Source organism: Amblyomma americanum, chromosome 1 (assembly GCF_052857255.1).
Source record: "Amblyomma americanum isolate KBUSLIRL-KWMA chromosome 1, ASM5285725v1, whole genome shotgun sequence".
NCBI classification, from domain to species: Eukaryota; Metazoa; Arthropoda; class Arachnida; order Ixodida; family Ixodidae; genus Amblyomma; species Amblyomma americanum.
Window position 1 is genome coordinate 153,329,252 of NC_135497.1, and position 27,705 is coordinate 153,356,956.

Here is a 27,705-nt window from a genome sequence, read left to right on the forward strand (position 1 = left end):
TGTACTAGGGCAGTGACACTCCATATAAATGCCTGCAAACACACCCACACACCACTCGGTTACAGTGAATGCGTAGTGCAGACAAGCTCAAGGCCCTAAGCAATCTCTGTCATGCACCAGCTGTTCTTTTAAGCATAAAGCATATATTGCCGTGTATAAGTTGACTCCTAATATTAGTCAACGCGTTGCAGCCCCCCCCCCCACCCCCCCCCCCATATTTGCCTCGCCCTTCATGGAATGACATCGTGGCCCATGCAGCTCAAACCAAAACAAACGTATAACAATGCATTAGCAAGGCTAGTCATCATCATCATCAGCCTGACTATGCCCACTGCAGGGCAAAGGCCACACCAATGTTTTTCCAATTAACCCTGTCCTTTGTCAGCTGCGGACCACCCGTAGACTTCAATTTCATCCACACACCTAACTTTCTGCCACCCCCTGCATTGCTTGCCTTCTTTTAGAATCTACCCCGTTACCCCTTAAGGACCAGCAGTTATCTTGCCTTTGCATTACATGCAAAGCTAGTACATAGTTGGATGCAAATCCAGATCAAAATGCTGCTGCGATGGCTCAGTGGTTATGGTGCTCGGCTGCTGACCCGAAAGTCATGGGTTTGATCCCGGCCACGGTGGTTGAATTACAATGAAGGCGAAATTCTTGAGGCCTGTGTACTGTGCGATGTCAGTGCACATTAAAGAATCCAAGGTGGTCGAAATTTCCGGAGCCTTTCACTGCGGCATCCCTTATTACCTCCGTCACTTTGGGACATTAAGCCTCCATAAATAAAATCAGACTAAAAGTGGTGATATAGCATTACATCCTGCCTTCCATACTTGGGTGCGAGGTTGAATAACAGCAACCAAAATACCAGTGGTCCTGTAGCTCCGGATCCTGGCACAACGCGTGCTCCGGATGTTACCGAAGTTTGTTGTCGGGGCTGCTTACCGCTCGTCAGGGTAAGCAACTGCCAGTATGAGCGAGCTGGGTGCGTGTGCATTGCACAGTTCGAATTTCCATAGTGGAAACGATTTGTGCATGAATTGACACACGAAACTGCGTGCATCTTGCCAGCCCGGGAACAAGCACTGTCACGAGGTGCGTACTGCCTGCGGCTGGGCCGAAACTACCTTAGACGCCACATAAAGGTAGACTCCATGTATAGGTCGAACCCCCAACTTAATGGCTGTTTTTAGAAACAAAAAAAGTGGTCTTAATATCAGCAATATACGGCTTTATGCAGCAATGTATGCAGCAATATGTGGTTTTAATCACCCTTAACAGGGTGATTAAAACAAGGTAATCCTTAACCTGCATGCCTCCAGCTTTTGTTCCTCTGCAATGCAGCAGCTTCTCTGTGTCTTTTTTCACTTTGCTCAGCCAAAGTTTGAGAAAATGATAATGAATGGGAGCAGCAAAGAAAAAGCAACGAATAGATCAAATGTTCAATGAAAAACCACATCAATGCCAATGTCACAGGGAGTACTTTCCTGCATGCAGTGGGAATAACCTGGGAAAAAGAAAAGGAAATGGGGGGGGGGGGGGGGGGGGGGAGCAGGAAAGTTCACCTTTATAAGAGGCAAAAGCTGTCATTGCTCACTGTGTAGCCTGTGCTATGCCAGAGATTTTCAACTGCAGCTAATATTACCTTGAGCAAGAGCAGCGCTTTGGAGGCCGAGGTATAGTCAAGCAGTTAGTCACTGTCATTTTAACACAATAACGTCAAGGCTCCCATTATGCAGAAAATCCGGCCTCGTCGGCTGTGGCTTCTTCAGTGTTGTGAGCGAAAAGTTCCTGGAGAAGCAATTTAGGTGGGCCACCTAGATCACGTGACCTTGTGGCATCATCACAACCCGACCACCAGATTGTGAGCAAACTGACCACTGTGGCAGGTGGCAGTAAAGTTAATGATTGTTCGCGCAAGCTTGCTCGGGAAGAGCAGCCTGGGTCTCACAAGCCCTACTGGTGGCAGCACCTGGCATTCGCTTAACCGCTGCACCACTGCGCCAGGAATGGTATAAGGACTCCCACGGATCTATGAATTTAAAGTCGAGAATGACCAATTCCGCACATATGGCCATTAACTCATTAAGTGTATGTTGTCATACTCTTAGAGCAGAGTTTAAGTGTCCCCTCCAATTTTTATTACCTTCTTCACTAATATTTGGATGATAGAAAGAAAAAGTTTAGACTCTCAAGATCTCCACATTGTTGCCAACACCCAAATGGCTGGTCCCTGTACATTGCTACCAAACTGTGATGCCCTCGCTGCACTTGGAGTAAAGTCAGCAGATGTGTGTTTGACATTATGGCTGGCATAGTATAAGGCTACTGAAGTAGCTCGACAATAAGTTTTTATTGGAAAAAAAAAAATTCAAAGTAGCTTGTTTGGCACTTTTATTAAGTAAACTTTTGAAGAGAAAATAATGCTTTGTTTATTTGTCATGTAGCTGTTTATAATGAAAAGGCTGCTGAAAAAAGTCTTTTCTAGACATTTTCACTGTCCCACAAGCCCAGTCACCTTTGCAGCGGTAAAAAAAAAACATACACAATCATACAAAGGCATGGGCTAAACGAAATACAGAAGAGGTAAATAAATAAAAAAAAGGGAAATTAATTGGTACATTTGCCATTGTTTGGTGGGCATATGAAATTGGGATGTGTGTGGGAATAGGATGGCCATAGCTGGTGCAGGGCTAAGTTAATTAGAGATCAGTGGGAGAGGCGTTTATCCTGTAGTGGATGTAACTAGGCTTATAATGGGGATTGTAGCAGTGTAACATGACATATAGATCAGCAGAAACTTTTGCCTGACATCTAGAGTATCAGCTATTGGGAATGCTCTAACACAAGAAAAGCAAAGCAGGGCTTGCTAGTACTATTGGGCTTTTAGTAATAAAGTACAACTTTCAGATGTCATGGTCGTTTAATTTTTGCTGTCATTGATATTGTATACTGGTAGGAATGAGTTATTTTATGTTTCTGGAGATAGATATGTTAGTGTTAGTGATTGCACTTTAACTTTTGACATCTGCTTTGCTTAATGCTTTTTTTGTGTTTTTAGGGGTGTGCTTTAGCAGTAGGCATGTGTGCGGCATCCCACTTAGATGCAGTGGTCGTGAAACTGGAGCAAGTAGCAAAAGATGACCTTCGGAAGAACTCTGGGTTCCTTAGCTTTCTTAAGGTAAGGAGGAAGCCTTTGGCACTGTGTTTTTATTTCTCGTACTGGTTTATATCACATATTATTGAAGGGGCAATGCCTCTCATAGCCTGTGTGCAGCTTTGAATATTAAGAGGATAAGTAATTTTATGAGTGGATCATGTGGCATGCTTTTAATTGAATGGAAAGTATTGGTATAGTAAAATAAAGTAGATGCCAAAGCACTGCTGTCATCACTTTCAGTGCCAGTTGTATTACCATGAATTGTTTAATATTGTTCATACTGTTTTTCCTGAGCTAGAAGAGTTGTTTCACCTTGGGACTTTAACTGCTGTCACAGGACATCACTGGTGACAACTACCATGAGAAGCTTCTGGCAACTGTTGTCCTGAGCTATGGCCACGTTTCTTTGCGAGCTCCCGCTTCCATCTTGACCACCAGGATTGAAACTCCCATCTTGAGAAGTGCCGCAAAGTTCTACCAAGCATCAAAGGTATGACAGAACTGCTTGTTTTGTGGAAGCTATTTGCTGGATATGTTAAGATGACTGGTAAGCCTTTTAACTCTTTCCTTACTGTGGGAAATGTGACTGTTTTTGATAGGTCTTAGGCAAAATTTTTTCCTGTGAAATCTGTGAGGTGTAAAAAAACGTAATGTGCATGAAAGTGATGTCAATTAATAGAATGTGCTTTCTGAAGCCATTTATTTCAGCACAAATTTTACTTGGTGTGAATATCGCAAAAACACTTGCTGCGTACATAAAAAGTAAAAAATTAAGCAAAAGATTTTATTGGGAAAATAATATCTCTTGAAGCAAAAATATCTAAAATTCTGGAATGTACAGAATGTTTCAAATTTACTTAGGTGCTAACCACTAAATGTTTGAGATTGTAACTCCAAAACTTTTTGTGCTAGAAAAATATTTTTGGTACTGCGAGGAAAAAAGGCTGTTTTCGGTGTGTCCTTGATATAAATTTTTCATCCGAGCAAAACTTTTCAAATGTGATATACCAAACTAAGTTTTTGTAAATGTACTTTTCAACATTGTAAGTTTTAACTTGGAATGCTTTTGAAGAAGCAAAAAAAAATTGCAGAAACACAAAAATATATCCTACATAACATTTGTGATGATCTACTCACATGAAAACTAAAATGGTAATAAAATACTTAAAAGCAACAGAATGGCTTGGTTTTAGTAGATTCTATTTAAGAAGACATTTTGGAAGATCTCAGAACTGTCTGAAGATGACCACAGCTTTCCTGACCACTTCTGGCTACTACAGAGCATCAGTCCTATGTAGGTCATCTATGGATTTCTAATGGGCTGGAACTCTATTCTTCTTTAGGCTTGTGGAAGCAAATCTCGCCCATATAATGTCGAAACACTACAGGTAACAGAAAGAAATATCATTCATGACATCAGTGCGATGGGTAAACTGGCTCCAGGAACAAGCAGACGAACAAGTAGAGAACGAAGCTTAGGGGTGGACAACTGCCGACATTCTGCCCTGAGGTTGCACACTTTTATTGTCGGAATTAAAATCAGATGATGCAACATTGTTAAAGGGCCACAGCTGCCTGATGCATCGAAAAAATCTGCTGCAGATTCAGCAGAATTGTGTGAAGCAGGATTTTTCCGAGCACACGCTGTGCCCGAGGCTGACACCATGTTGCGAGCACATGCACCGGAACCTCAGCTTCATGGGCCTTTAAGAAATTGTCGCCTTTGGGAAAAGTAAAAACTGCAGGAGACAAAAGTATAGTCTGTGGCAGCCCCTGTAGCACTGAAATTGCATTTCGAGTCCGTCGATCGCCAGTGTTCATTGCATAGTGGCATGGTAATGAAAGTGTTAGTAGAAATGGCTGACTTCTGTGGATAGTCACATTTTTTTCGTTCACTCTCCTCTCTGAAGCTATCTTACTGCCCCTGAATAGTTTTAAAAACTGATGTTTTCTGGCACATTTGTTGCGATTCCTAAGTAGTGCACATATGAAATGGCTAGGCTGTCAGTACTGTTTAAGCCAAGGTGATGCCTTTCCTGGTTGTTTTATTTTTATTGTAGTTTAAAATCCATCTCAGTCGCAGGCAGCTACTATCTTATTGCTCTATTTAATTTTTTTTTTATTATGCATTCTGTCTCCCTGTGTTCACTTTTCTTGTTGCCTGCCAGTTTGTTCAGTGTGTCATTTGTATCAAAATTAATTTATGTGCACGTTTTCAGAGCCTTGAATTTGTTGGCTTGTGCATTCTGGAGCTTGAGAGCATGAAAAGCTTTTTTGCTGATCTCTTTGCAGGACCCTTCGGTGCGGCATGCAATGCTCCGCACTGTGAAGATGATAGCGGAGGCTGTGCACCCAGACAGACTTCAGGAGCAGTATGTGTTCTACTCAAGAGGGGAGCTGGTTGCTGAGATGCAGCTGCTGCTCAAGGCTGAGAACCCAGTCCTCGTCACATCTACGACAAGGGCCCTTGTTCTGATGGCTCTGGCGAGCCTAGTGTATCCACTGTCTGACTGTTGATGCATGGAATCTGACCGGCTCTGTTTTGTAGATGCTTGCACATTCATCAGTGAGAAGAGGGAATGGACTTTGCTTGTTATTATAGCCACCACGTTTATGATATGCTAAAGGTACAGTAATCTAGGTAAGGTGTACTCATTTAAGAAGTAGTTCCTCTTAAGGCAATTGCATGAAGCCCCAGATTAAGCTTCCATTAAACCTTATGCATTTGGTGCACAGTTACGGCATATTGGCTGATCTTGAACATCTTGGTTAGCGCATACTTACCATTATGTACAAGGATGTAGGGAGTATCTCGTTTAAGGGACAATGAGGACAACTCCAACCAATTATTGTTCTCTATAAAAATTGATTCTCTGGTTCATTCTGGCAATGACGACGCTTGCCTGATAGCAAAGACGTATTCAATGGTGAGAAAATGGGTTTGGAAGTCTTCCCGCCAGTCGATTCAGACTCTTGACATCCTTACCGAAAGGGTTGCCACCTTTTTGAAGTGAATGGTGATGTTGAGTAATCTCTTGGATCCTTGGCCAAAAATAGGGGCCGACACACATTTTTCTTGTGAAATCTACCACTGGTGCCGACACGTGTTTCATTTTTTAGTCATCTCTTCGTTTTCAGTGAGAGTGGTCCCTTCGTAATTAGAACATGGTACCCTATCGATACAGGCCAACTAAAATTTGTCCTCAGTGTCCCTTTAAGCATCCATGAAATATGCTGCACATCGTAAGAAAGTTTCACCTGTGCTCCTAACGTTTAGATCGTGGTGATATGTCCATACTAATACGGCGCAGCATGTGGCAAGCATACTGGCAGCTGCTGACACTCCCGGAGAGAGCACCCCTGCGACCTTGCAGCACGGTCTCTCGCCTTCCGTTTGTGGAGGCTGGGGCATATTTGTATGCCCTCTGCTGCCCTGTCACCACCCTGTTTACAGGTGTCAGCGTCCGAGTGGTCTCAGTCTGAGCTGTGCGCATGTGCTCACTGTCATAGCTATCATTTATCGTCACGTGGCTCAGCTTCTCCGCAGTTCAGGTTAGCCGCAGCAAAGTTTCATTGTCCTTCATGTGCCGCAACCGCCATTGCGGTTTTGCTGGCTGACTGGCATCACTGCACAGCCATGATTTGGAACAGTCTCGCTGCTTTGTCACGATATTGGTGTCATCATGGATTGCATGTTTCTTGCGTGCAGTGTGTGCTTTCCAAGTGGCATCGCTCCCCAGCACGTCTCTAGTGTTGACCATCAAGGTGAAGCGTGACATACGAACTATCGAGTGTGATAAGAAGGAATCTGTAGTGGTGCATGAGAGGGACCTTTCACTAGCAACATTGTGTGGAACAAGAAAGAGCCTTGTTCTGCATGCCTTACACTATTAGTGCAGCCATTCTACCCACTGAATGCAACATCTTTTTGACATCTGAAATACGGCTTGGAAAGATACGCAAGACATTTTGGTGACAATACAAAAATTTCTGTAGACGTCTTGAAACCATCTCGGCACAAATCAGAAGAACCTCTTGTTTTTGCCTACCAAAAACATTATATAGCATAGTATATCTTGTAGCTCTCCTGTAGCACCACTAATGCATCGCAAATTATGGGATACAAGACAGAGCAATATCTCCACTACATGCTTTCATAATGTATGCTATTCTCCAAGTTAGGGATATCAGACATCTTGCAAAATTATCTCAAGATGTTTGAAAGGCATTTAATTATAGTTTCAGTGTAGTTTTAAAAAATGTGTGAACATTTTATTATTCATTCCTGGTATGCTGCAGCACTTACGACTGCCTATATAACAGTATGCAGGCACCTACTAATGTGCAGCAACTGTCTCATTCTCTAGGGAGGAAGGAAGGAATGAGTCCGTGTATGAATATTTATTCGAAAGTAAGACGGAGCAAGTACTATGAAATACGCCTGAGCTATACTGTCTGTGCCTGCACATTCACCCTGCGGGTGGTACTCCAAAGTATGCATTTCAGACAGGTAACCCCATGCTTATATACAGTCACGTGTGCTAGTTGTGCATCTGTAATAAGCATAATTATCTGAAAGAAGTTTGTCAGTATTTATTCGTACTGTGTGCAGTACAATTCCACTGGTATGACTGCTGTGTGCTCTTATTTGAAGTCTGTGATTACCTCTTTACTGCCAAAAATCGCTGACATAGCCTTACTTCGTTCCTTTGACAAACATAGTGCCATGTCGCAAAACATATGTCATGAAGGCGCCTCCATGTAAACATATCTTTGAGCAGGCAAGTACAAGAATGGATATCCTTAAAGTTTTGGTCAAAGGGTGCCACTAGCAGATTTATGCCATTGCAGCGCAAGGGATGTTTGTGTTGTTGTAGAAAGAGAAACCCCTGCTATTACAGTCTGTGTGTGAGAACACTTGGTGCAGACAGTGGGTAACTCTGAGTGACTTCTTCTCTCAATGCTAGCCTTAGCTGACAGCCTACGCGCATCTGTGTTTTGGCAAATAATATGAGCGTGTTCAACGAAGGTACTTAGAAAAAAAAACGTATGTGATGCAGCAGTACTTGCAGATGTCTAGTAATTGATGCCCTGTAAACATTTTGTCACAACCTAGATGTTAAGTCTTGAGAAATTCTCTTCTCCACTTTTTCACTTAAACATGTGTAAGGCACTGAGAAAATAAACCTTGCAGACATCTCGACAAGCTCTAGATTTCCTAGCTTTTCCTAGATGTTCGAAGATGTGTGCAGAACATTTCGTGTTCACTGGGCTAGTTCACTGGGCTGCGAGGCTGCATAGGCGGCAGTCAGAAATAATGGATTCCCATAGTCCAAAGTGAATAAAAGCTTCCTCGTGTGCCTTACTTCAGGTCTCATCCTTTATCAGGCAAGTGGAAATATTCAAGCTATTTTCGGTTAAAGCATACTACCGCTTTTTGCGTAGTTTCTCATGGTCCCACGAGGTGCGCTTCAATGAGAATTTACTGTAGCAGGTTGTGTATGCTCATATTTTAGCTGTCTGTGTACTTGTATTTTTTGCCTATAAAGAGGGTCAAATAAGTACCTAATTGCTAATTTGCAGGCAAACTGTCAGGAAATTGGGAAATAACTTCTTGAAACCTTACATTCTTATTGGTAATAGTTGCCCATGCTCTAGCAGGATGAATGCTTGATAGTCAAGAGGCTGTCAACTCTTAAAGCCTTAGTAATACTTGTTGGGGGGGCTAGTTTGTGCATGTTTCCAGAAAAGGGTTGTAGCACCGAAAAAGACAACACACAACCCTTTTCTGGATCTTAAAGTCTTGCCTAACTTCCCAAATGAAACAAATTCTCGTACCAAGTAGCATCTCGATAATAGCAAAAGTCTATTACCGAGATGCTACTTGATAATAAAATTTATTTCATTTTGCAAGTTAGGCAAGGCTATAAGAGTTGACACCAAGTAGCATCTCGATAATAGCAAAACGTTGCAGAGCAGCCTTCGCGTGTAGGTACTTGCTTAAACTCGTGCTGTGGAACATTGCTAACAAGACTTTGCAGGTTGCTTTTACTAACTATGGCAGGAAGACATCGGTCTAGGCATTTGCAGAAAAAAAAAAAAAACTTGCATGGCAAAGGGGCACGTGCACTTGTGAAGAAATAAGCTGCACAATTTTCTTAGCAGCTACATATGCACTGCATTGACGTACGCAGATGCAGTGCTTTTCAAAGCCACTTGCTCAGTCTTACACCTGCTGCTTTTCTTGGATAATTGTAGAGCTGGTTACTGTAAATTACATATGCGCCCATAAGTTTGCAAGCCCAAATGTTGCCTCTTGACTGCCATCTATACCAGCAAGTTGGACCCGCCTCTGCCACCGAGTGAGGTATCGGCCCTTGTGACCATGGCTGTTTCACGTGTCTACCCTCTGCCAGTGCGGAGCCCTTCCGTTTCACTTGACGATGGAGCTGCTGGGGATCAGCCACACAACCACACAGAGTTGGTGTCTAGCTGCCTTAGTGCACTAGACCAGTTCCTGGCAGAACTGCTGTCCAAGGATCGCACCCCAGATAATCTTCATCTTATCATCAATGTGAGTAATTTGAGACTACAGTGTTATTAAGGAAATTAAAAATCACAACAATGCATAATACAGAGCATCAGTGCTTAAAAGTTTATAGCACTGATTTTTTGAAGTGCTTTTGATATTTATATAAAGACATTTTCGTGCAGTAAATATAGGGAAATATTTTTATAAAACTGAAGGTAAGGTAATTCCTCTGTTCTCGTAATTATTTTCATGTACAGTTTCATAGAAAATGAAATGCTTATATTCTAGAGTTAGTTCTGGTGGCTTCTGTTAGTCAAACTATAAATAGTTGTCTGCATCTGTGTTTCTTTTTTGTATTTTAACATTGATTTGAATTTGTTCTTAAAGGGCCCCAGAAAGGGGCTCTCAGTAAAGTTGCGACATTTCTGAGATGTTTAAAGGCGCCGCTTCATAATTATGCTCCGGCAAGAATTATTTTAATGCGTTTTGTGGAAGCTGAGTTATATGCAGACAAAATTCGAACTTTCGCGTCTTCCCTCTCCTCTCACACGCGAAAAGGGCGGCGCTCCTCCGCCAGCCCCACCCACTCGGCCCCTCCCCTACCTCCGCAGGCTGCGGCGCGCGCAGAGTGGCTACGGCCGTGGTAGTGCGTGACGTCTGAAAGAATTTGGCGCTACAAACCAATGGTAATGCCCGGCTGCTGAAGTCACTTACACGACGTGACGTTGTATGCCAGGTTTCGCACGAAAGCCTGGCACCACGCGTCGTTGCGAGGTGCGAAAGCGGGAGTTTTTAAAAATGTATAATAAATTTCCTGCTCACTTTTGAGGTCGCGTACATGGCATGGACGCCCGGTGGCCTGTAGTCTACATAGTGCAAGCATTTTAAAGCCAAGCTCAAACACCCCTTTCTGTGGCCCTTTAATAGCATTCTGTCATATTTTCAACTGTTCTTCTGTAATTAATGAAGCACGTTTGCACTCCATTTCATTGGTTGATTCGCTAGATGTTGGATAGATAGACAGCTACAAGAAGTTAAGGAGACAGTGAAACTACACGTTTACATGGTTTTACTCTGATAATTACTGGGTGGCTGTATGAGTGGCAGTAGCATTTGTGGGAGTACCCTGGGCATGTAGGTGTTTTGTACTTTATAGCTGAGCAACACAGCAGGAGAGAAGGGTAGTGTGATCGGTACAGCAGACATCAGAATCGGGGGTTTTAGATGAAAGTGAATTTTTTGAAGACCAATTGGAAGCAACAGTGGAAGGGCAATAGCCGAATGATGTCACAGGCTGCTGTTTGCTGCGCGCAGCATTGCATCATCAGCCAAAGGGGAGTGCTTCAAGGTCACATGTAAGGTGCCTAGTTTCCTGCAATTCTGTGATTGCACGAAAAATCGCAGGTTTTAGCAGTTTTCGCAGAATTGTATGTTAGCAGCCACATTCTCTTTTTTTTTGATGATATTGTGTTTGTGGACATCTGTAGGAATGATAGAATGATTGTAATCTGATTCATTTAATTGTCTGAATTCTCTTGAAAGGTATAACCTGGCAACAAATGAAGTTTTTCGGATGTCTTGACATGCTTGCTCCCAAATCCACTCAAGGATGCTAGTGCGTCAAACATTGCGGCTTTTACAGCAACGTGTTCACACGGTTGTATGGGAAGAGTCACCATATTGGCACCTGTCAAAAGCAGTATTATGTGTATTTGCATGAATATAATGTGAGGTTTTCCTTAAATCACCTGCTTCAGAAAGCACCTCGCGTTATGAACCATGCTAAGGATGTGGCTTTTTTTTTTTTGGATATACCAAAAGTGAGCTCACCCACTAGGCTGGTGAGCTACGACGGAAAGGCGACTTCTTGACTACCTTCAGCTGTTGAAGTGATGCACGCAGCATGCATTAGCGAGAAAGAGTTGCTGCAAACATAGAAAGAATGCAGTGCAGGAAGTTGATAATGAAGAGGAGGCAGTGAAAGAGCCAAGAGGAATAGGAAAGGGAAAAATAGGGTGAGCAGGCACATAACCGTGTAGCAAGAAACGCGAAGCAGCGAGTGAAGAAGCAGCAGCACAGCGGCCACTGCTGCGCAAAAGTCTGCATGTGTTAACTGGCAGGAGGCTTCCTATGGATTAGTTGCAGATTCTTTGTTCTCAATTCATGAAATTTGAAATTTTCCTTCGCAGAAAATTAGGGGCCTTAGTCATACATATTGAGGCCACCTTGCCAGCAATAAACGAGTAGATGCACTGAGGCCAACACTCTTGCTGAGCACATGTGAAGGAGGAAAGTCTCATGTATAAGCATGCCAAGATAAAACAATGGAACTGTAGTGTCTTTTCAAGGTAGTCTGCTGTTCAAACGCTGGAATGATGCAAGCTATGTTCGTACAAAGGTTGAGAGGTTATATGCAACAAAACGATGCATGCAACAAATGAAGAGTGGCAACTTCATCTGCAGTGCAAGCAGGATACAAGGAAGGCAGGACGGCTTGCAAAAGCAGTGATGAATAGCAGCTTTAGACACCACATAAACAGGGCGTTACTTCTGTTCCATTTGAATTCTCCTGTGACCTCTGATGAAAAACGTAGTCAGTGAAATACTGCCACGGCTGCCAGAAATATGGGTCATGAGATATGTTCTTGATGATTCATAGCGCGCTTTGTTCTTGCATCTTTGTTTGGCCATACTTTAAACCTCTGTGATGAGCCAGTAAATGCTGTAACACTTTAACAATGATCAGCACTGGCTTTTTTCATTTTGTCATTTTGTAGTAAGTTGCTAATTTGATTGTCATTGGCTTCAGTTGCAACTTTTTTTAGTATTATTTATCTTGCAGCTTTAGACAGGTAATAATTTGTGCTGGTTGTGTGTGCCATTGTTGCAGTAGTATCTGGCTGATGTAATAAGTCAAAACGAACTTTTACAGGTGCTGGTTCCTTGGCTGACTTCTAAGCAGGAGTTTGAGAGAGAGCGCTGTTTGAATTCCATTTGGGAGCTCATGATGCTGTACAGCAGTCACATTGAGACTGGGGTGAGCTTGCAATATGGATGGGGAGTTTAGAACTTGAAAGGCCACAGAAAGTGCAGTGTATTATGTGTGCAGCTGAAAATGAAAAGAATGGTGGCTAAGAACATGCGTAACTTTTTGTGTATTTCATTTTTTGTAATTAACTTATGGCTCAGTTTAGCGGCTTATTTTTATTTTGTTTGTATTCTTTTTTGTGTTACCAGCATGTTTAACCAATAAATTTTCAAAAAGTTTTGCACAACTATGGCATTTTTTTCTTTTGAAAGTAAAACCAATAAGCTACAGCTGGGATGCATTACAATGTGCAGTGTGTTAGGCACTCCTTGAAGAAATAATTTTTGTTTTAAAACACTCAAAATTGGTCATTTTCTCATGATATGGTAGCAAAAGAGTTAAACGCACGCACACTTGTAGTGCCTGTTACCTTTCAGTGTTGTCATCAGCAGTGGCCGCACAGCCGAACACCCCTCCACTCATAACCACTACCCTTTACCCCATGACTGCCTACTGCACCTGGCTACTGCAACACTGTCAATGCCCCACCCCTGCAACACAAACCTGCTTCCCTAATTTTCACCTTCCCTCCCACCACATGACTGTTTTCTTCACCTGACTACTGCAGCACTCTCAATGCTGCAGCTCTAACCCCGACTCCCTAACTGCTTACTGCACCTGGCTACTCTAACGCTGATAGCGCACCCCCACACCACCTTGACCCCACCCCATTGCATGATGCACACCTATCCTCTTACATCCCCACCTCATGACTGGTTACTACACTCGGCTTCTCCAAGACCTGGCAAAAGACTGTCGGCACTAAAACAAGTGATGCAGCAGAAATGCAGCTGGTATTCCACTCACTCACCCAGAGTTGATGATCATTTTGCGCCGCCACTACTGTTCCTTAAGTTCACATTACTGCAGATGTAATTGTCTGATGACTTGTTTAGGCTAGAATTTTTTACTTAGGAACTTATTTGAATATTTTGTTAGAAATTCATTTTCAGTCAATTTGTTAGGGGAAAAGATGAGGATACTATAACTTATCAGAATCTGCACAAATGCTGTTTAGTCAATAGAGTAGAACTTGAGTGTGCCATCTTTTGGAGCTGTTTTATTGCACATGTGATGTTCCTACCTTGAGCTCATATTCTGTTTCATTGTCCAGGTGTTTCGGATCTTCAGTTGTTTTGGCTTTATTCTCGGTGCTCTCGTTCCTCGTTGCACTGACTCAAGCATCTCCATTCGCAATACGGCTCTGACCTGTATTCACCTGTCCCTCGAGATAAACAACAAGAGTCAAAGTATGTTGGCTTTGAACACTTTGTGAACATTTATATTTTGATATTAAATTTTTAGCATCGCCGTATGCCATGCGATGAGGCTTTCATCATTGGCTACAGCCATGGCAACTGTATTAGTGGTCTTCTATTGGCACAGTTTAGCCTTTATGCTTGTACTACTTTTCACTGGCAAATGAATGTAATTTCAATGTACAGAAACTTTTACCACAGTTGGAGAGACTGATGATACCCAGTTTACTTTACAGTCGGATACAACTTAAGTCTGCAGTGAAGCTCCGCCCACGTTCAGGAACACCGCACAGAATTCTTCCACGACAAAAAAGTAGTCCGTAGTTAAAACTTGTCTTGTTACTTAAACAAGAAGCTAATCGCAAGAAAAAAAATTATAAGCTCTGGAATTTTGATACCTGGTTTGTTTATTTAAACATTAAAAAGTTGATTTCATTTACTACTGTGATTGGCCAGGGAAGTAATACGGTACACTGCGGACTGTAGCCCAGTGTTAACAGCTGCTGTTTTTTTAAGTTGTACCCTACTATAGTTGACATGCATAAAAATCATTACATCCCAGATGTGATTGGAAACCCTTTGGTAATGGACCAAGGTTACGAATATTTTTTAACATATTGGCAAAATAGTATATGCATGTTGTGTTTTCCAAAAACAGTTTAAAATGTACTTTAGGCATTTGCATTAGGTGTGGTTGACAGCAGTCCTCATTTTTTTTTGCATTGTGCACACAGGCCTGTCATCAAAGGAGGACACAGATATGCATGGAGTTGATGATCTCCAGGCATGCATTCAGAAGTCAGACAGTGAATCTTTCCATGTCATTTCACAGGAGCTGGCAAAGGTATGTGCTTTGAAGCTCTCGGATGAATTAAGGGAGGACCTTTCGGAAGTAGCTTTTCATATTAAAAGCCGGTATAACTCAGAGGGAGATTCTTTTGTGCCAGAAATTCATAGGACTTGATGTGAAGGACTTCATAGGACTTCATGTGCATGTTAAAGGCTGCTGCAACTCACATTGACGACACACTAAGTGCCAGCTTTGCTGTCCTGTCCTCATGATACAAAGTGGAAGGTAACCCCACTGGCACGCAACAGTTGCAGCTAAGAGCGTGTACTATTATAGCCGCTATAAGGTAGCGGCTATAATGAAGGCATCGCAAGGCACCTTCGACTTTGTTATAACAAGGTTCAACTTTATTTACACACAGGTCACAGCTTTTTATGGCTAAGGTCGAAGATTTTTCTTCCTGGTGTCTGGGATGGGGGGGGGGACTAAAAGTGGTTGAGATTAAGTTGCAAACTTGATTGTAATTTCTAGTGCAAAAGGATAAATTAAAAGCTCTCAACTGTATATCACATTGCAAATACACAGTACGCTGGCTGATGTTGGTGATATAGAAATGTTATTTTTCTTTTTTTTCAAATTTACAGCCTTATTATGTGTTCTTGCCATGTTTTATGTGCAGACTTTGGCCAAGAAGGTGCCTGCCATCCAACTGCTGTCGCTGGCCAACACACTTCTTCAGGGTCTCAAAGATCCTGTGACAAGTAGCTCATGTGGTGCAGCTAGCGTGCTGTCTGGCTTGCTGCAGTTGCGTGGGGCCGAGATACGATCTGAAGTAGGTGTTATATCTCATGTAGTCAACAGTTAAAACTTGGAAGTGTAGAAAAAGATTTATGCACTGCCACTGCATAATGTTTCAAAGAGGCATTACAGCCCAGGGAAATCAATGCAAGCAACAACAGAAAACTAGAGAAAAGACGCAGGGCATGCACTGTATTACTTCCAGACTTTTATTCAAGAAAGCATGGGTATGTGTCAGAAAAATATCACATGGTGTAGTGAGTAAACAAAAATAAAAAATGAACAGACAATGTCAGCCACGGGTGCTGCTAATCATTCATAACTTATGAAAGACTGAGCTTAAGGAATATGGAATTCTTGAGCTTTCTGTGTTCCATGCAATTTGTTACTGACACGTTTGACATGAATTTTTATTTGTTTTCTCACCAGATGATGCAGTATCCTTTTCCATACAGTGGGCCACTGTACTGTGCGATGTCAGTACACATTAAAGAACCCCAAGTGGTCAAAATTAATCTGGAGGCCTCCACTATGGTGGCCCTCATAGCCTATGTCCCTTTGGGACGTTAAACGTCATATACTGTACCATACCATACCGTACATTACCAAACCTTTTCCATGCGGTGGAACCTCGATAATTCGAATTTGCTTAATTCGAGCTTCTTGATAATTTAAAGTGGTCATTGGTCTCATCGTCATCAAGTGTACTAAAAAAGGCACCCCTTTATTCAAGCCCTGAATAATTCGAACCAATTTTCAGTTTCTCTTGACTTCAAGAGAGTCGATTGTGTATACCCTTGCTATCATGAATAACAATGTAGTTGTGAGGCAGCACATGAACTGTGCCTTTATTCTTAGTGTGTTCAATTTGGTTGTACTGGTTTCCTTGCCACACTTAAAATGTATGCCGATCTGCTGATGAAAATGGAGGTGGGGTTTTGGGAACCTTGTACTCATTTTTTTATGCATATATAAAACTAATCTACAGCATATGTTGCTGTCACTGGGAAGCTTTGTGAAAGTTGCTGTTTGCTTTTCTTTCAAAAGCACTGAGCAAGCAGAGTAGGAGTGAGAGAGAGAGAGAGATGAATATTTTTTTTCTTACCCGGCTGCAGTGGCTCAGTGACTTTGATGTTCGGCTGCTGTTCCCAAGGTTGCGGGTTTAATCCCTGCCATTTTGGCCATATTTTGATGGAGGCAATATGCAAAAAGACTTGTTTGTTGTGTGATGTCAGTGCACGTTAAAGAACCCCCGGGGAGTCTAAATTAATCCAGGTCCCTCCACCACAGCTTCCTTCATAGCCCATTTGTTGTTTCAGGATGTTAAAAGGCACAGTTCACAAATTTATTTTAGACATCCCAGGTTTGTGCTGTGTATTCGTAGGTAGGTGGGTATTTAGGGGAACGGGGAGGTTGAGAGGAAATGCAAAGTGTGGCAACTGCCTCACTTGGTAAATACCTCAGCTGTACCTTAAAGGAAGGTATGGAGAGTCTGAAGAGTGGACAGTGACCAAGCAACTCAAATTACTTGTTCTCATGTGTATCCTTCTTGTATTTTACATATGCCACCAGCTTTGCTGCCCTGACAAGCTTTTATTGCAACTTTTACTTTCCATTTGGTAGTATTAGTAGGAGTGCAATATACGCTTCCTCTAGCTTCAAATTTTCTGCTGGCTCTGGAGTGCATTGGACTCTTTGTAAGAACTTCAATAAGCAGAATGGCTGGGAGTTTTTTTGGTTTTGCTTCCCGTGGACATGATGTAAAAATATCTGTTCAAGATGAATTATCCAATTTTTATACATTGCTTTACGTGAACAATAGCAGTGCCTCACAAGTTGAACAGGTTCACAAGGCCCTGTCTTGTGTGTCTCAGAGGGGAGTCTACTGTATGCTGCTGGTTGCATGAGCTACATACTTTTGTAATTTTTTAGTTGATGAGAGGAAAGTTGTTGTTTTGAATGTGAAAACATTAGCTAACAAATGTATATACTTGACAACATTGCAGGTGGTCCACCTGATTGACAGTCTGCATCAGCAGCTTTCACATGTCCACTGTCCTCAAACACATTCTGAGGCCCTTGAAGTGGTGCGAACCCTAGCACGACACCACTCAAGCCTTGTGGTGCATAAGCTCCTGATCTATCCACTACCTTATGACAAGTATGTCTTGCTTCTTGGAGAAATGCTGCTTCTAAACACTTTTCACAGGTTAATGTGTGCCTCAATGCATTCGTTTATGTGGTGTCTTATTGAATGAAAAGCAAAAAGTTGCAACAGTGAACTAATGCATTACCTTCAAATATACATGTGCCTGAATAGGTATTACATATTTCATTCACATACTTGAATAAACATGCAGGGCTCCATCTTTCTCATCATTCAGTGGGAAAATGTAGAAAGCCTCACTTAAAGCACACATTTCAAGGACCCTAGGAATGTCTTAAAAAATCTGAAATGGTCCGGGAGCCCTCATTTGAGAGCCACTGACCTAGAGCATGAATGTGTTTTGCATTTTTCTGTTTATCATGGGCTGGGCAAGTACTTAAGAGCTTGACCAGTTTTTCTTTGCCTTTTTATCTCACCTGTGGGACTTTCTTTGTGGTGGTTTGGTCCAATGAGAACTCATCTTCACAGGCATGTGTGTGAGTGCTGGTCAGCACTGGCGAAGGATGCCAGCATGGGTGCAAGCATTGTGAACCAACTGCTGGAAATGCTGGACAACCTGGGCGCCACTGAACTTCAACCAGACCCCAAAAGCCAACGAGGCACCATCAGAGTGGCCGCTAGGGATGTGCTTGCGGTGGGTGCTCATGGGTTATCAAAGGCATAGGGACACACACATTGATTCTATACTCAATACTGTCTCATTTAATTTTATATATTTTTATTTAAGGAAGCCAGCAGTCATTGAAACCAAAAGAAGCTTTGCTTTTTTTATTTGTCCTATAGATCAGTTGGGAATTAGTAGTGTAATAATTTTTTACCTGAAGGCTGATTGATTAGAAAGTAGAAAAAAAAACAACCACATGCCACCAGTGGGATCTGAACCCACGCCCTCCGTATACCATGTACGACGCTCTACCAATTCAGACCTATGGCGGCCATTGTCCAACCTATCACTTTCGAGTGTATTTGTGCTGCCTGTAACGTAACTTTGAGAGTGTTCACTAGTGCCACCCTTGTCTATAGCGGCGGACACAGAACATTCTGCAACACCACAATTTCCACTTGTAACGTGATCAGATGGTGAGGGTGGCAGCTGTGCGAGAACCCTGTTATGCTACTTATGTCATCAAGACTACCAGAACAGAGGTCCTTGATAAGCTGTTGTGCACATCAGGATAGGGACATGAGGGCTCATGATGGCATACATTTTACTCTTGACGGCATAAGCAGCATAAGGGGGTTCTTTCATAGCTGCTGCCTTCATCATTCTATCACGTTCCACGTGGCACTTATGGTGTAGCTGGACATTCTACGTCCGCTACCATGGATGGAGGTGATACTGGTCAACACTCTCAATGTTAGGTTACACGCAACATGAAAACACTCGAAAGTGAAAGGTTGGACAGCCACCTCCATAGCTCAGTTGGTATAGCACCGTATGCAACATACAAAGGTCATGGGTTCAGATCATGGTGATAGCATGCGCTTGTTTTAATACGATAGCATTAAGGGCATCATGTAGCTGAATAGCCAGTGTCGTTATCGGCGTCGTTGTTTGCCGTGGACGAAAAATCCACGAAAAATCTGCAGAGGAACAACCTAGGTATCAGGTAAGACACTTAAGTCATGTGGCGACAACCTACCCACTGGATTGTGAGCAAACTGTCCACCGTGGCATGTGGCAGGTAAATTAACGATTGGTAGCAGAAGGTTGCTCTTCAGCAACCTGGGTCTCACAAGCCCCGCTGTGGCAGCACCTGCCATCTCAGGGCAGTGGTGGATCGCTTAACATCTACACCATTGCACCAGGGGTGGTATGAGGACACCCAGGGATCTATGAATGTAAAGCATAGAATAACCAGTCCTGCATATATGAGCACTAACCCATTAACGCTATCGCGTCATACCCTTAAGGCGGAGCTTAAGTGTCCCCTCCAGTTTTTTTCTTCTATGTTCTAATCAATTTTCTTTCACGTAAAAATTATTACTACACTACTAATTTCCCATTGTTCAACACCACAAATTAAAAAACAGATTCCCCTATGCATTCCTTTGTTTTGGTGACTGTTGGCTTGCTTAAAATGTATGTCATAACAAGCGCCTCATGTTCCTACCCTTGTGTGGGTAAGAGGATACTGTTACTGTTGCTTTAAATTTCAGCTTGGTTTCCTGCACTTGGAGACAGAAATTGGTCACTGTAATGGGAGGTGTTCTTGTAAAATTATTTCTGTATTGTGAGATGGAAGCATGGAAATTAAGGCTGGTTTGAAAATTGTGATGCAGAATTGTTACAAAAAGACAACATTTTATTTGTAGTCTATATTATGATTAGGTCGAAGAGGAAAATTTGCTATAAATGGCATTCCAATAAATAGGTAATTATCGTGAACACAGCACAACACAGCACTGAACTTAGCGCAAGATATCCGGAACAAGTATAGACACAACAGAATCCTAAAAATAATAGTTCTATAGCAACATATGATGTGGGGAGTGACTGGCTACCTGGAACGTCCTGCCCTCTGCACCTCACTTTGAATGCATTGCTCTTATAATCTTTTGGCCTTCCACAAAATCAAGTCGTTGAATTATTGGCACACCTCAGCTAAGCAGTCGTTCGGCCTGGGAGCGTACTTTTTTGTGCAGTTTTAATTTATTTTTTGTATTTGTTATGTAATTTGCCTACAATCAGTAACAAATGGCACAGCATACAGCTAAGCTTACATTAGTTTTTGTTATTTCTTCTCTTTGCAGTGTTTGGTTACAATAAATAAATAATGCAGTAAACATTTTTGTGTTCTTATACCTCAGAAGAGCAGACTTGAAACACCACACATGCTGACTGAACATTTCTGCAATTTCTGATGTCTCTTGAGGCTTGTTCTTTATCATTATATTTGGACTGAGTTAACATTTATGCTTATGTCCCATTAAACAAAGAAGAGTTCATTATTAGATAAGTCTAGGAAGTAATATAATCCATTTCTGACATGAATAATCATTATGTGCTTTGAACTAGCTGTCAGAACAGTTCGTGTAAGCAACAGACACTGATTTGCTGCTGTTAGACATTGATGCTTAGCTGGTGTTGCTCTTATGGATATATGTGGTGTCATTATGTTAAAAATTGGAATTTAGTGGCAGAATAATGAAAGGGTGCTGTAAATGCATTTGCATAAGTTCAACAAAGGCTGTATTTCTTCACAAGGCGTATGACCTGATGCTTTATTGTGAATACTGCAGATTTAACTGCTTCGCCTTGAACAAAATTGCCTTTATCTTTCTTCCATGCCATCTGTAGGTAGTGGTAATGATGAGTGTTTGAGCCTTCCTTTCCAGCTGTAGCTTTGGTTACAGAGAATTTGGTAGGAGCTTGTCACTAATGATTCAGACTGTTCTTGGCATCATTTAATGAGCAACATTCCATGAATGGCATAAGGTGTTTGCATGATTTCTGTGGAAAGTATGTTTCGGCACGTAGGATTAGATCATTTTGATATATGCCAAAGTTAACACCATCATTTTGTAAGTAGTAGGTATCTGCATAGAGCTAACAGAAAATTCAGGTAGCTGGGAAGCTAATCATAATACCGCATACACGGTTTTATAAGTGGCATGAAATGTAGTGGGCTATTTTATGCTACATTTTGTGTGGCATTTTATTATAATGCACTATATAAATTTTGTTTTTGTGTGATTTAATCCTCCTCTTGCTATATTATTTCTATGTTTGGGTGAATAAAGCCCTGTTTTGTGTTATTGTCAGAAGTATCCCTAAATGCTAGACTACAGTTTTCTAGTGATTGAATGAGATTGCAGTGTGCTTTATAGCGTAGTTTTGGATGAGCGCCATACCAGACCGTTTCCAAGCTGCTACAACAGCCTGTGTTCTTTTCTTACTTGCAGGCTATCTGTGCCCTTCAGGAGATTTTCAACACTCCCGAGATGGAAGCCTGTGCTAAAGAGGCATTTGGCCAGGTTTTCTCAGCTCTTCTGTTGACTGCAGCCAGCTACGTCGGTGTCAGCTCAGTGAGCCCTTTTCGAGCAAATGGCAGCAGCAGCAAGCAGGATTCCGGAGCTGGCATCAAGCTCTTCCCACTACGGTATGCACATTCAAGTGCTTCTGTTGTGTGCTTTGTCATTTTGGCTGCAGTCTAAAGTACCAGTAGCGGTAACATGTGAGGCATTTCCAAATTGTCATGCATGCATTCCAAATCCCTGATTTATTTCCTTGCTTTAAAGTGTGGCATAATTATATTAACCCAGCTGCATGCTTTTAGGTTTGATCAAAATGTTTTTTGGTGTATCAAAGTACATGCTTTTTATTAGAGCGATGCACTCAAGTGACCACTGGATCTTTTCTCACAAAGTAGAATGAAGATTATCTGCGGTACTGTGGTTGCACAGGAGGTCCCGTTGTGGTTGTGGTGATCCTGGCTTGATGTCATGCACTAAGGCATTCTTGGATAGCACTTATTGTATTGATATTGTTACAGATGTGCACTTCAAGCTTTTGAGGCCTTCCTGAAGCGGGCAGGCCAGCAAGAAATAGTGGCCTCCATGGAAAAAGATGGCCATTGGGATAGCATGGAGCAAGATGAAGTCTTTCCAGACTCTGTTACCGTGTTGGCTGGGTGAGTTAGCTTCAAATGTCTGATTTATTTTTCCCAGAAAATGTTTTCTCCACAGCTGGTTTTTGGGAACCTTGCACCAACTCAGTAGCGAAAGCCTTATTTCAGTGTTGATAAGCCAGCTGTCCAGATCTTAGTGATAACAGCTAAGATGGAGTGATCTACTGCATTATTAAATTGGGGAAAAACATTGAAAGGGGCTTTTTAAGGGCTCTAATTTCATTGGCCCAATGAAAAGCTTGGTACCAAGAGTGCCCAACGCCAGAACGATTGTGTTAGAAACAGTGCAAGACATTCTTAAGATATCTCTGGTCAGTGGGCACATTCATTTTTATGTATGACAATGCTAAAAGTTATGATAAATAAGTTAGCACAGTGAAAACCAAGTGCCAGGAAAAATGGGGAACCAAAAAGAAATGTGGCGTCAGAAGTAAGAAAATAATTTTTGGTTTTGAACAGTGCATTTGTAATCTTGGAACATGTCTTCAGAACTGTTGCATTGCCTCTGTAATAGTGTATACATGCTTGTACACTCGTTTTATATATAGTCACCTATCGATTTTTTGGACTGGGAGGAACGCTTGAAAATGGTCCGAATAATCGAACAGTTTGAAAATTCCGTGAACTTCAGAAAAATAATCTTTCTGCGAAAAACTGGCTTTAAAAATCACGAACTTTGCCGTTCCTCACATTCTTCTTGCGAGCGATATTATTAGACTGTCTTTGGGCCATTTATGCTGTCGCCGTGTCCACACCACCTTGTGTCATGATACCAGACAGTGCAACGTGACCGCAGGTCATGCAGCAAGCGAATGCAAGAAGCAAGAAGTCAGCTTTTACGAACAACGAAGCTATGGACAATGAAAAACCCCAGGTGGTTGAAATTTTCAGAGACCACCACTACGCCATCCCTTATAGCCAGCCGGAGTCGCTTTGGGACATTAAACCCCCATAAACCATAAACCTAACTATAAACTTTCTTTTCTTTTTGTCTGCATACTGTCCTAGACTTCTTAGTGCAGTAATTGCTTCCCTGTGGATTGGACAATAAATTTTATTCCGCAAGCTGTTCTATATGTCTACTGCTGAAAATGGTGCCTTTAATGCATTGTTATTAAGCTTAATGTGAGGATAGTCAGTAGAACCACTCTATAGCAAAGTGACTTGGACTAGCAAAAATTTTTTACTATATTGGGGTCTTTGTTATATCAGTTATTGGTGATGGCATGGGTCTGAGGATGCTCTCAGGCAATTAATTGGCTACCTACTAAACACAGTGTTGGCTTATAAAAGAAACACTCACGAATACATTGCATCCTGCTCTTATTGTCCCTTTATGTGATTAATACTCGTTTTCAGTTAACACATTTCACGTTATCACTTTTTCGATTTTGTTTACGTCTTCAGGAAGTACCGTATTTACACGATTGTAAGTCGACCATTTTTTTGAAATTTAAAATTCCGAAGTGGGGGGTTGACTTACAATCGAAACGAAACCTCGAACTGCCAATAAAAGCAAGAAAAACAATCTATCAGGGACGCTACTGCAATGTTAGAAGTTTTTGTTTGCTCTACGGCGCCAAGCGTAGCATTCAGGTATTCCGTGGGCTTTTTGGACAGGATTTTTCATTTTTTATTTTTACTGCACACACCATTACCCACCGCGATGGTTCAGTGCTACTGAACAGGATACCCGGGTTAGAACCCGACCGCGGCGGCAGCGTTTCGATGGAAGCGAAACGCAAAGGCACCCCTGTGCTGTGCGATGTCAGTACAGCAGGTTAAAGATCCCCAGGTGGTCGAAATTATTCGGGAGCCCTTCGCTACGGCACCTCGTTCTTCCTTTCTTCTTTCACTCCCTCCTTTATCTCTTCCCTTACAACTGGGTTTCCGCCGATATTTGAGACAAATACTGCACCACTTCCTTTCCCCCAAAACCAATTTCATTTCATTTCACTCGTGGGAAGGGCCACTGTCCCGCTGTTCCAATTGCGGAGTCTGCGCCAGCGTCCGGGTGTGTCGCCAGCTGATTGAAGAGCCGCTATTTCAGTTGGTTGCGCAATACGTAACAGCGGCGCTTCTGGGGAATGCCGATGTTTGTTGGAAGAGCCGACGCCCCGACACCGATCACTCTTTGGTGGTGCTTGGAGTTGGTGCTTTTGACTCGACTGCCGGCCGCGTGCTTCGCCACGAGCTCTCCAGGTTCGAATAGCATTCGGCGCTCATTCACTGCAGCGTTCAAGAGGGAGGCCATCATTTACCCCGAAGAAACCAACAACTGCGGGGCGGGCCGCAAGTTCGACGTTTCTGAACGGTTGGTGCAGGAGTGGCGGAAGCAGCAAGACAAAATTTTCGACTGTGACTCCAAGCGAAGAGGTTTCCGCGGGCCGAAGTCGGGACGCTTTCTGGAGCTGGAGGTCAAGCTTGCAGCGTATGTCACCAAAATACGTGATCGGTCCCTTCCAGTGACATGCGAAATGATTACGCAACAAGGCCGGGTCTTTGCTGCGGAAGCTGGAATACTTCGAACAGACTTCAAAGCCAGCAGGGCTTGGGCTTCGAAATTTATGAAGAGGGCTGGCTTCTCTTTTAGTCGGCGTACTAGTGTATGCCAGAAGCTGCCTGCTGCTTACGAGGAGAAAGTTCTCGCCTTCCATAGGCAGTACCTTAAGCTCCGCGACTCTCGGCGATACCTGCTCGGCCAAATCGGCAATGCGGACCAGACTCCCGTCTACTTCGACATGACGAGTAACACAACAGTGAGCATGAGGGGAGCTCGCGAGGTTAAGCTTCTCACGACAGGAAACGAGAAACTTCGGTTCACTGTTATGCTGTCATGCTTGGCAGATGGCACAAAGCTCCGACCGTACATCGTCTTCAAAAGAAAAACTATGCCAAAGGAAATGTTCCCGAAAGGTGTGATTGTGCGAGTGAACGAAAAAAGCTTTATGACGGACGACTTAGTTATTGATTGGTACCGTCGGGTGTGGCTTTTGAGGCCAGGGGCATCCCTAAAAAATCGCAATCCGAACCTCCTCGTGATGGACTCATTTCGCGGCCACCTTACCGCGAAAGTGAAGGCAGAGCTCTGAAAAGAAGATACAGATATGCTGGTGATTCCCGGCAGTCTGACGGGGCAGCTGCAGCCGCTAGACGTTGGCATTAACAAGGTATTCAAGGACTTGCTCCGGCGTGAGTACAACGAGTGGCTGGCGGCAGAAGGGCGGGAACTTACGGCAACGGGGCGCGTGAAGAGAGCCTCCCTGGCGGCTGTGTGCGGGTGGGTGATTTCCGCTTGGGCGGCCGTTCCACGCGATATCGTGGTGCGGTCATTTAGGAAGTGCGGGCTTTCCATGGAGGACGATGTGCTGTGGGATCGCGGCGGCGACGACGACGACAGCAGTACCACTGAAGATTACTCAAGTGAGGATGAATAGCCCATCTATGCAATAAATTTTCTTTTTTGAAGCGCTCCACCGGTGTTTTTTTTTTCGGACATGCGATTGGGGGGGTCGACTTGCATTCGCGTCAACTTTTTTTTTTTTCGGACATGCGATTTGGGGGGGTCGACACATTCGAGTCGACTTACAATCGTGTAAATACGGTACTGCATTTGCACAAATACAATGCAGCTATGAATATAACACAAGTTTGGTTTCATGTAAGAACAAATGTTTTATGTGAACACGGTGTCATTTTTCGCAGCCTCGGCGTCGTTTAAGAGGCGATAGTTAAACGCGCGACACAGTAGAGGCACAGCGGTACCGTTCGCGCAGTGCCGCTGCACCTCCGTTTATTGCCGCCGCTTCCCTGTGCTTCTCGCTGCCGTGCTGCGAATGTTCGCCCTTTTCTTCTCTTTCCTACTCCTCACTGCATTTTTACGTCTTTCCTTTCTCAGCGACCCGCGCCTCCACCTTTCTGCGTTCATAGCCAGCTTTTTTTTTTTTTTTCGTGCGCGCTGCGCGCTTTGCCTCACGGCCCCAAGAACTTCATGAAGTTGGCTTCTCCTCACAGCTTGCGAGCTAGTGGTGAAGCTATCTCAAAGAGCACCGTTTTATCGTCTTTGGTAGGCATTTACCTCCGAATGTCGGCCGGCCTCGCACCATCGTTGTCATCATTCCGCGGTAGGTACGTCGCCATGGCCGGACGCTCTTTACTGTAGCCGTTTTTTTTATCTTTACTGTAATCGAGAAAAATGTACAGTCTGCTAGAGGGGAAATGGGACCGCAGTTTCACTTTACTATATCCAAGTTTACTATAGCAGGGTTCTACTGTATGTCATATATCCTATAGCATTTTTCTTCCCCTTTTGAAGAAAATATTTGAGTGATGATTGCAGGCTCTGAGCTGTGGTGTACTTTTCTGTGGCACAGCTTGCTGTGCCAGCAGTGCCCGTGGCAGGTGGCAGGTGTGGTATCCGGCTTGCAGAACCGGCTTGGCAGCAACCCCCTGGAGGCCCAGCGGTTGGCAGTGCTGGCACTCTTTGCTGAGCTACTGAGCCAGCCCTTCGAGGGTGCACCCCTGCTGGCCGAGCCGCTCATGAGTCACCTGCTGGGCTCCCTGGCTGACCCCAGCCTTGCCGTACGCCGCCTCTGCCTGCGAAGCCTAGCCCACCTGGGTCGTTCTGAGGGACATCTGGTACGTGTCAGGCCTGCGTGTTTTAGGCTAATGCTGCTACATATGCATGAAACGCTGACTTCACCCCAATAGACCTGTCACCAACATTTGGTGGTCTAGGCCTCCTACCAGCTCTGTTACCACTTTAAAAGCTGCCTTCTTTAGGCCATGTAAACATGCAGTGGCAGAGTGAGCAGCTTTAAAGGGGGAACCCTGTAAGTATGCATACTAGGGCATGCTAGTAATAGTAGTTGCACGATTGTAAGTCGACCTGTTTTTTAAAATTTGAAAATCCGAAGTGAGGGGGGTCGACCTACAATCGAAACGAAAACATTACACTGTAAGTAAAGGCGAGACAAACGAGATATCAGGCATGCTACAGTGTGGTTGCATTTTTGCTGCGTGGCTCTGTCGCATCGCTCTTGATGCTGGCCTTGAGCAGCTGCTATGTCAACGCGCAGAACTGGCATCCCCTCCCCGTGCGCGCGCGTGGCGGTCGATGGAGGCTATCGATAAACAGCAAACTGGCACCCCACACTCCCCACACGTGGCTGCTGACTGCGGTTGCTGATAAGCAGCGGCGGCAGCCCGTTAACGCAATCGTGTTCTAAGGGAAGCTCAAGCGTCTAACAAGTTTTCTTTTTACTTTCAAATGCACGC

At 43.3% G+C, this 27,705-nt stretch overlaps 1 protein-coding gene across 1 annotated transcript in view; it reads left to right on the top strand.

Annotated features, from left to right (window-relative positions):
- c11.1 (maestro heat like repeat family protein c11.1) overlaps positions 1-27,705 on the top strand; it is a 103,144-nt gene that overhangs the window by 54,361 nt on the left and 21,078 nt on the right. The window contains 14 exon segments of the mRNA XM_077647974.1: positions 1,743-1,779; positions 3,065-3,184; positions 3,501-3,653; positions 5,456-5,658; positions 9,500-9,737; positions 12,628-12,732; positions 13,898-14,033; positions 14,777-14,886; positions 15,512-15,664; positions 17,637-17,791; positions 18,266-18,431; positions 21,704-21,900; positions 22,294-22,431; positions 26,802-27,066. Coding sequence (XP_077504100.1) covers positions 1,743-1,779; positions 3,065-3,184; positions 3,501-3,653; positions 5,456-5,658; positions 9,500-9,737; positions 12,628-12,732; positions 13,898-14,033; positions 14,777-14,886; positions 15,512-15,664; positions 17,637-17,791; positions 18,266-18,431; positions 21,704-21,900; positions 22,294-22,431; positions 26,802-27,066 — 2,176 coding nt within the window.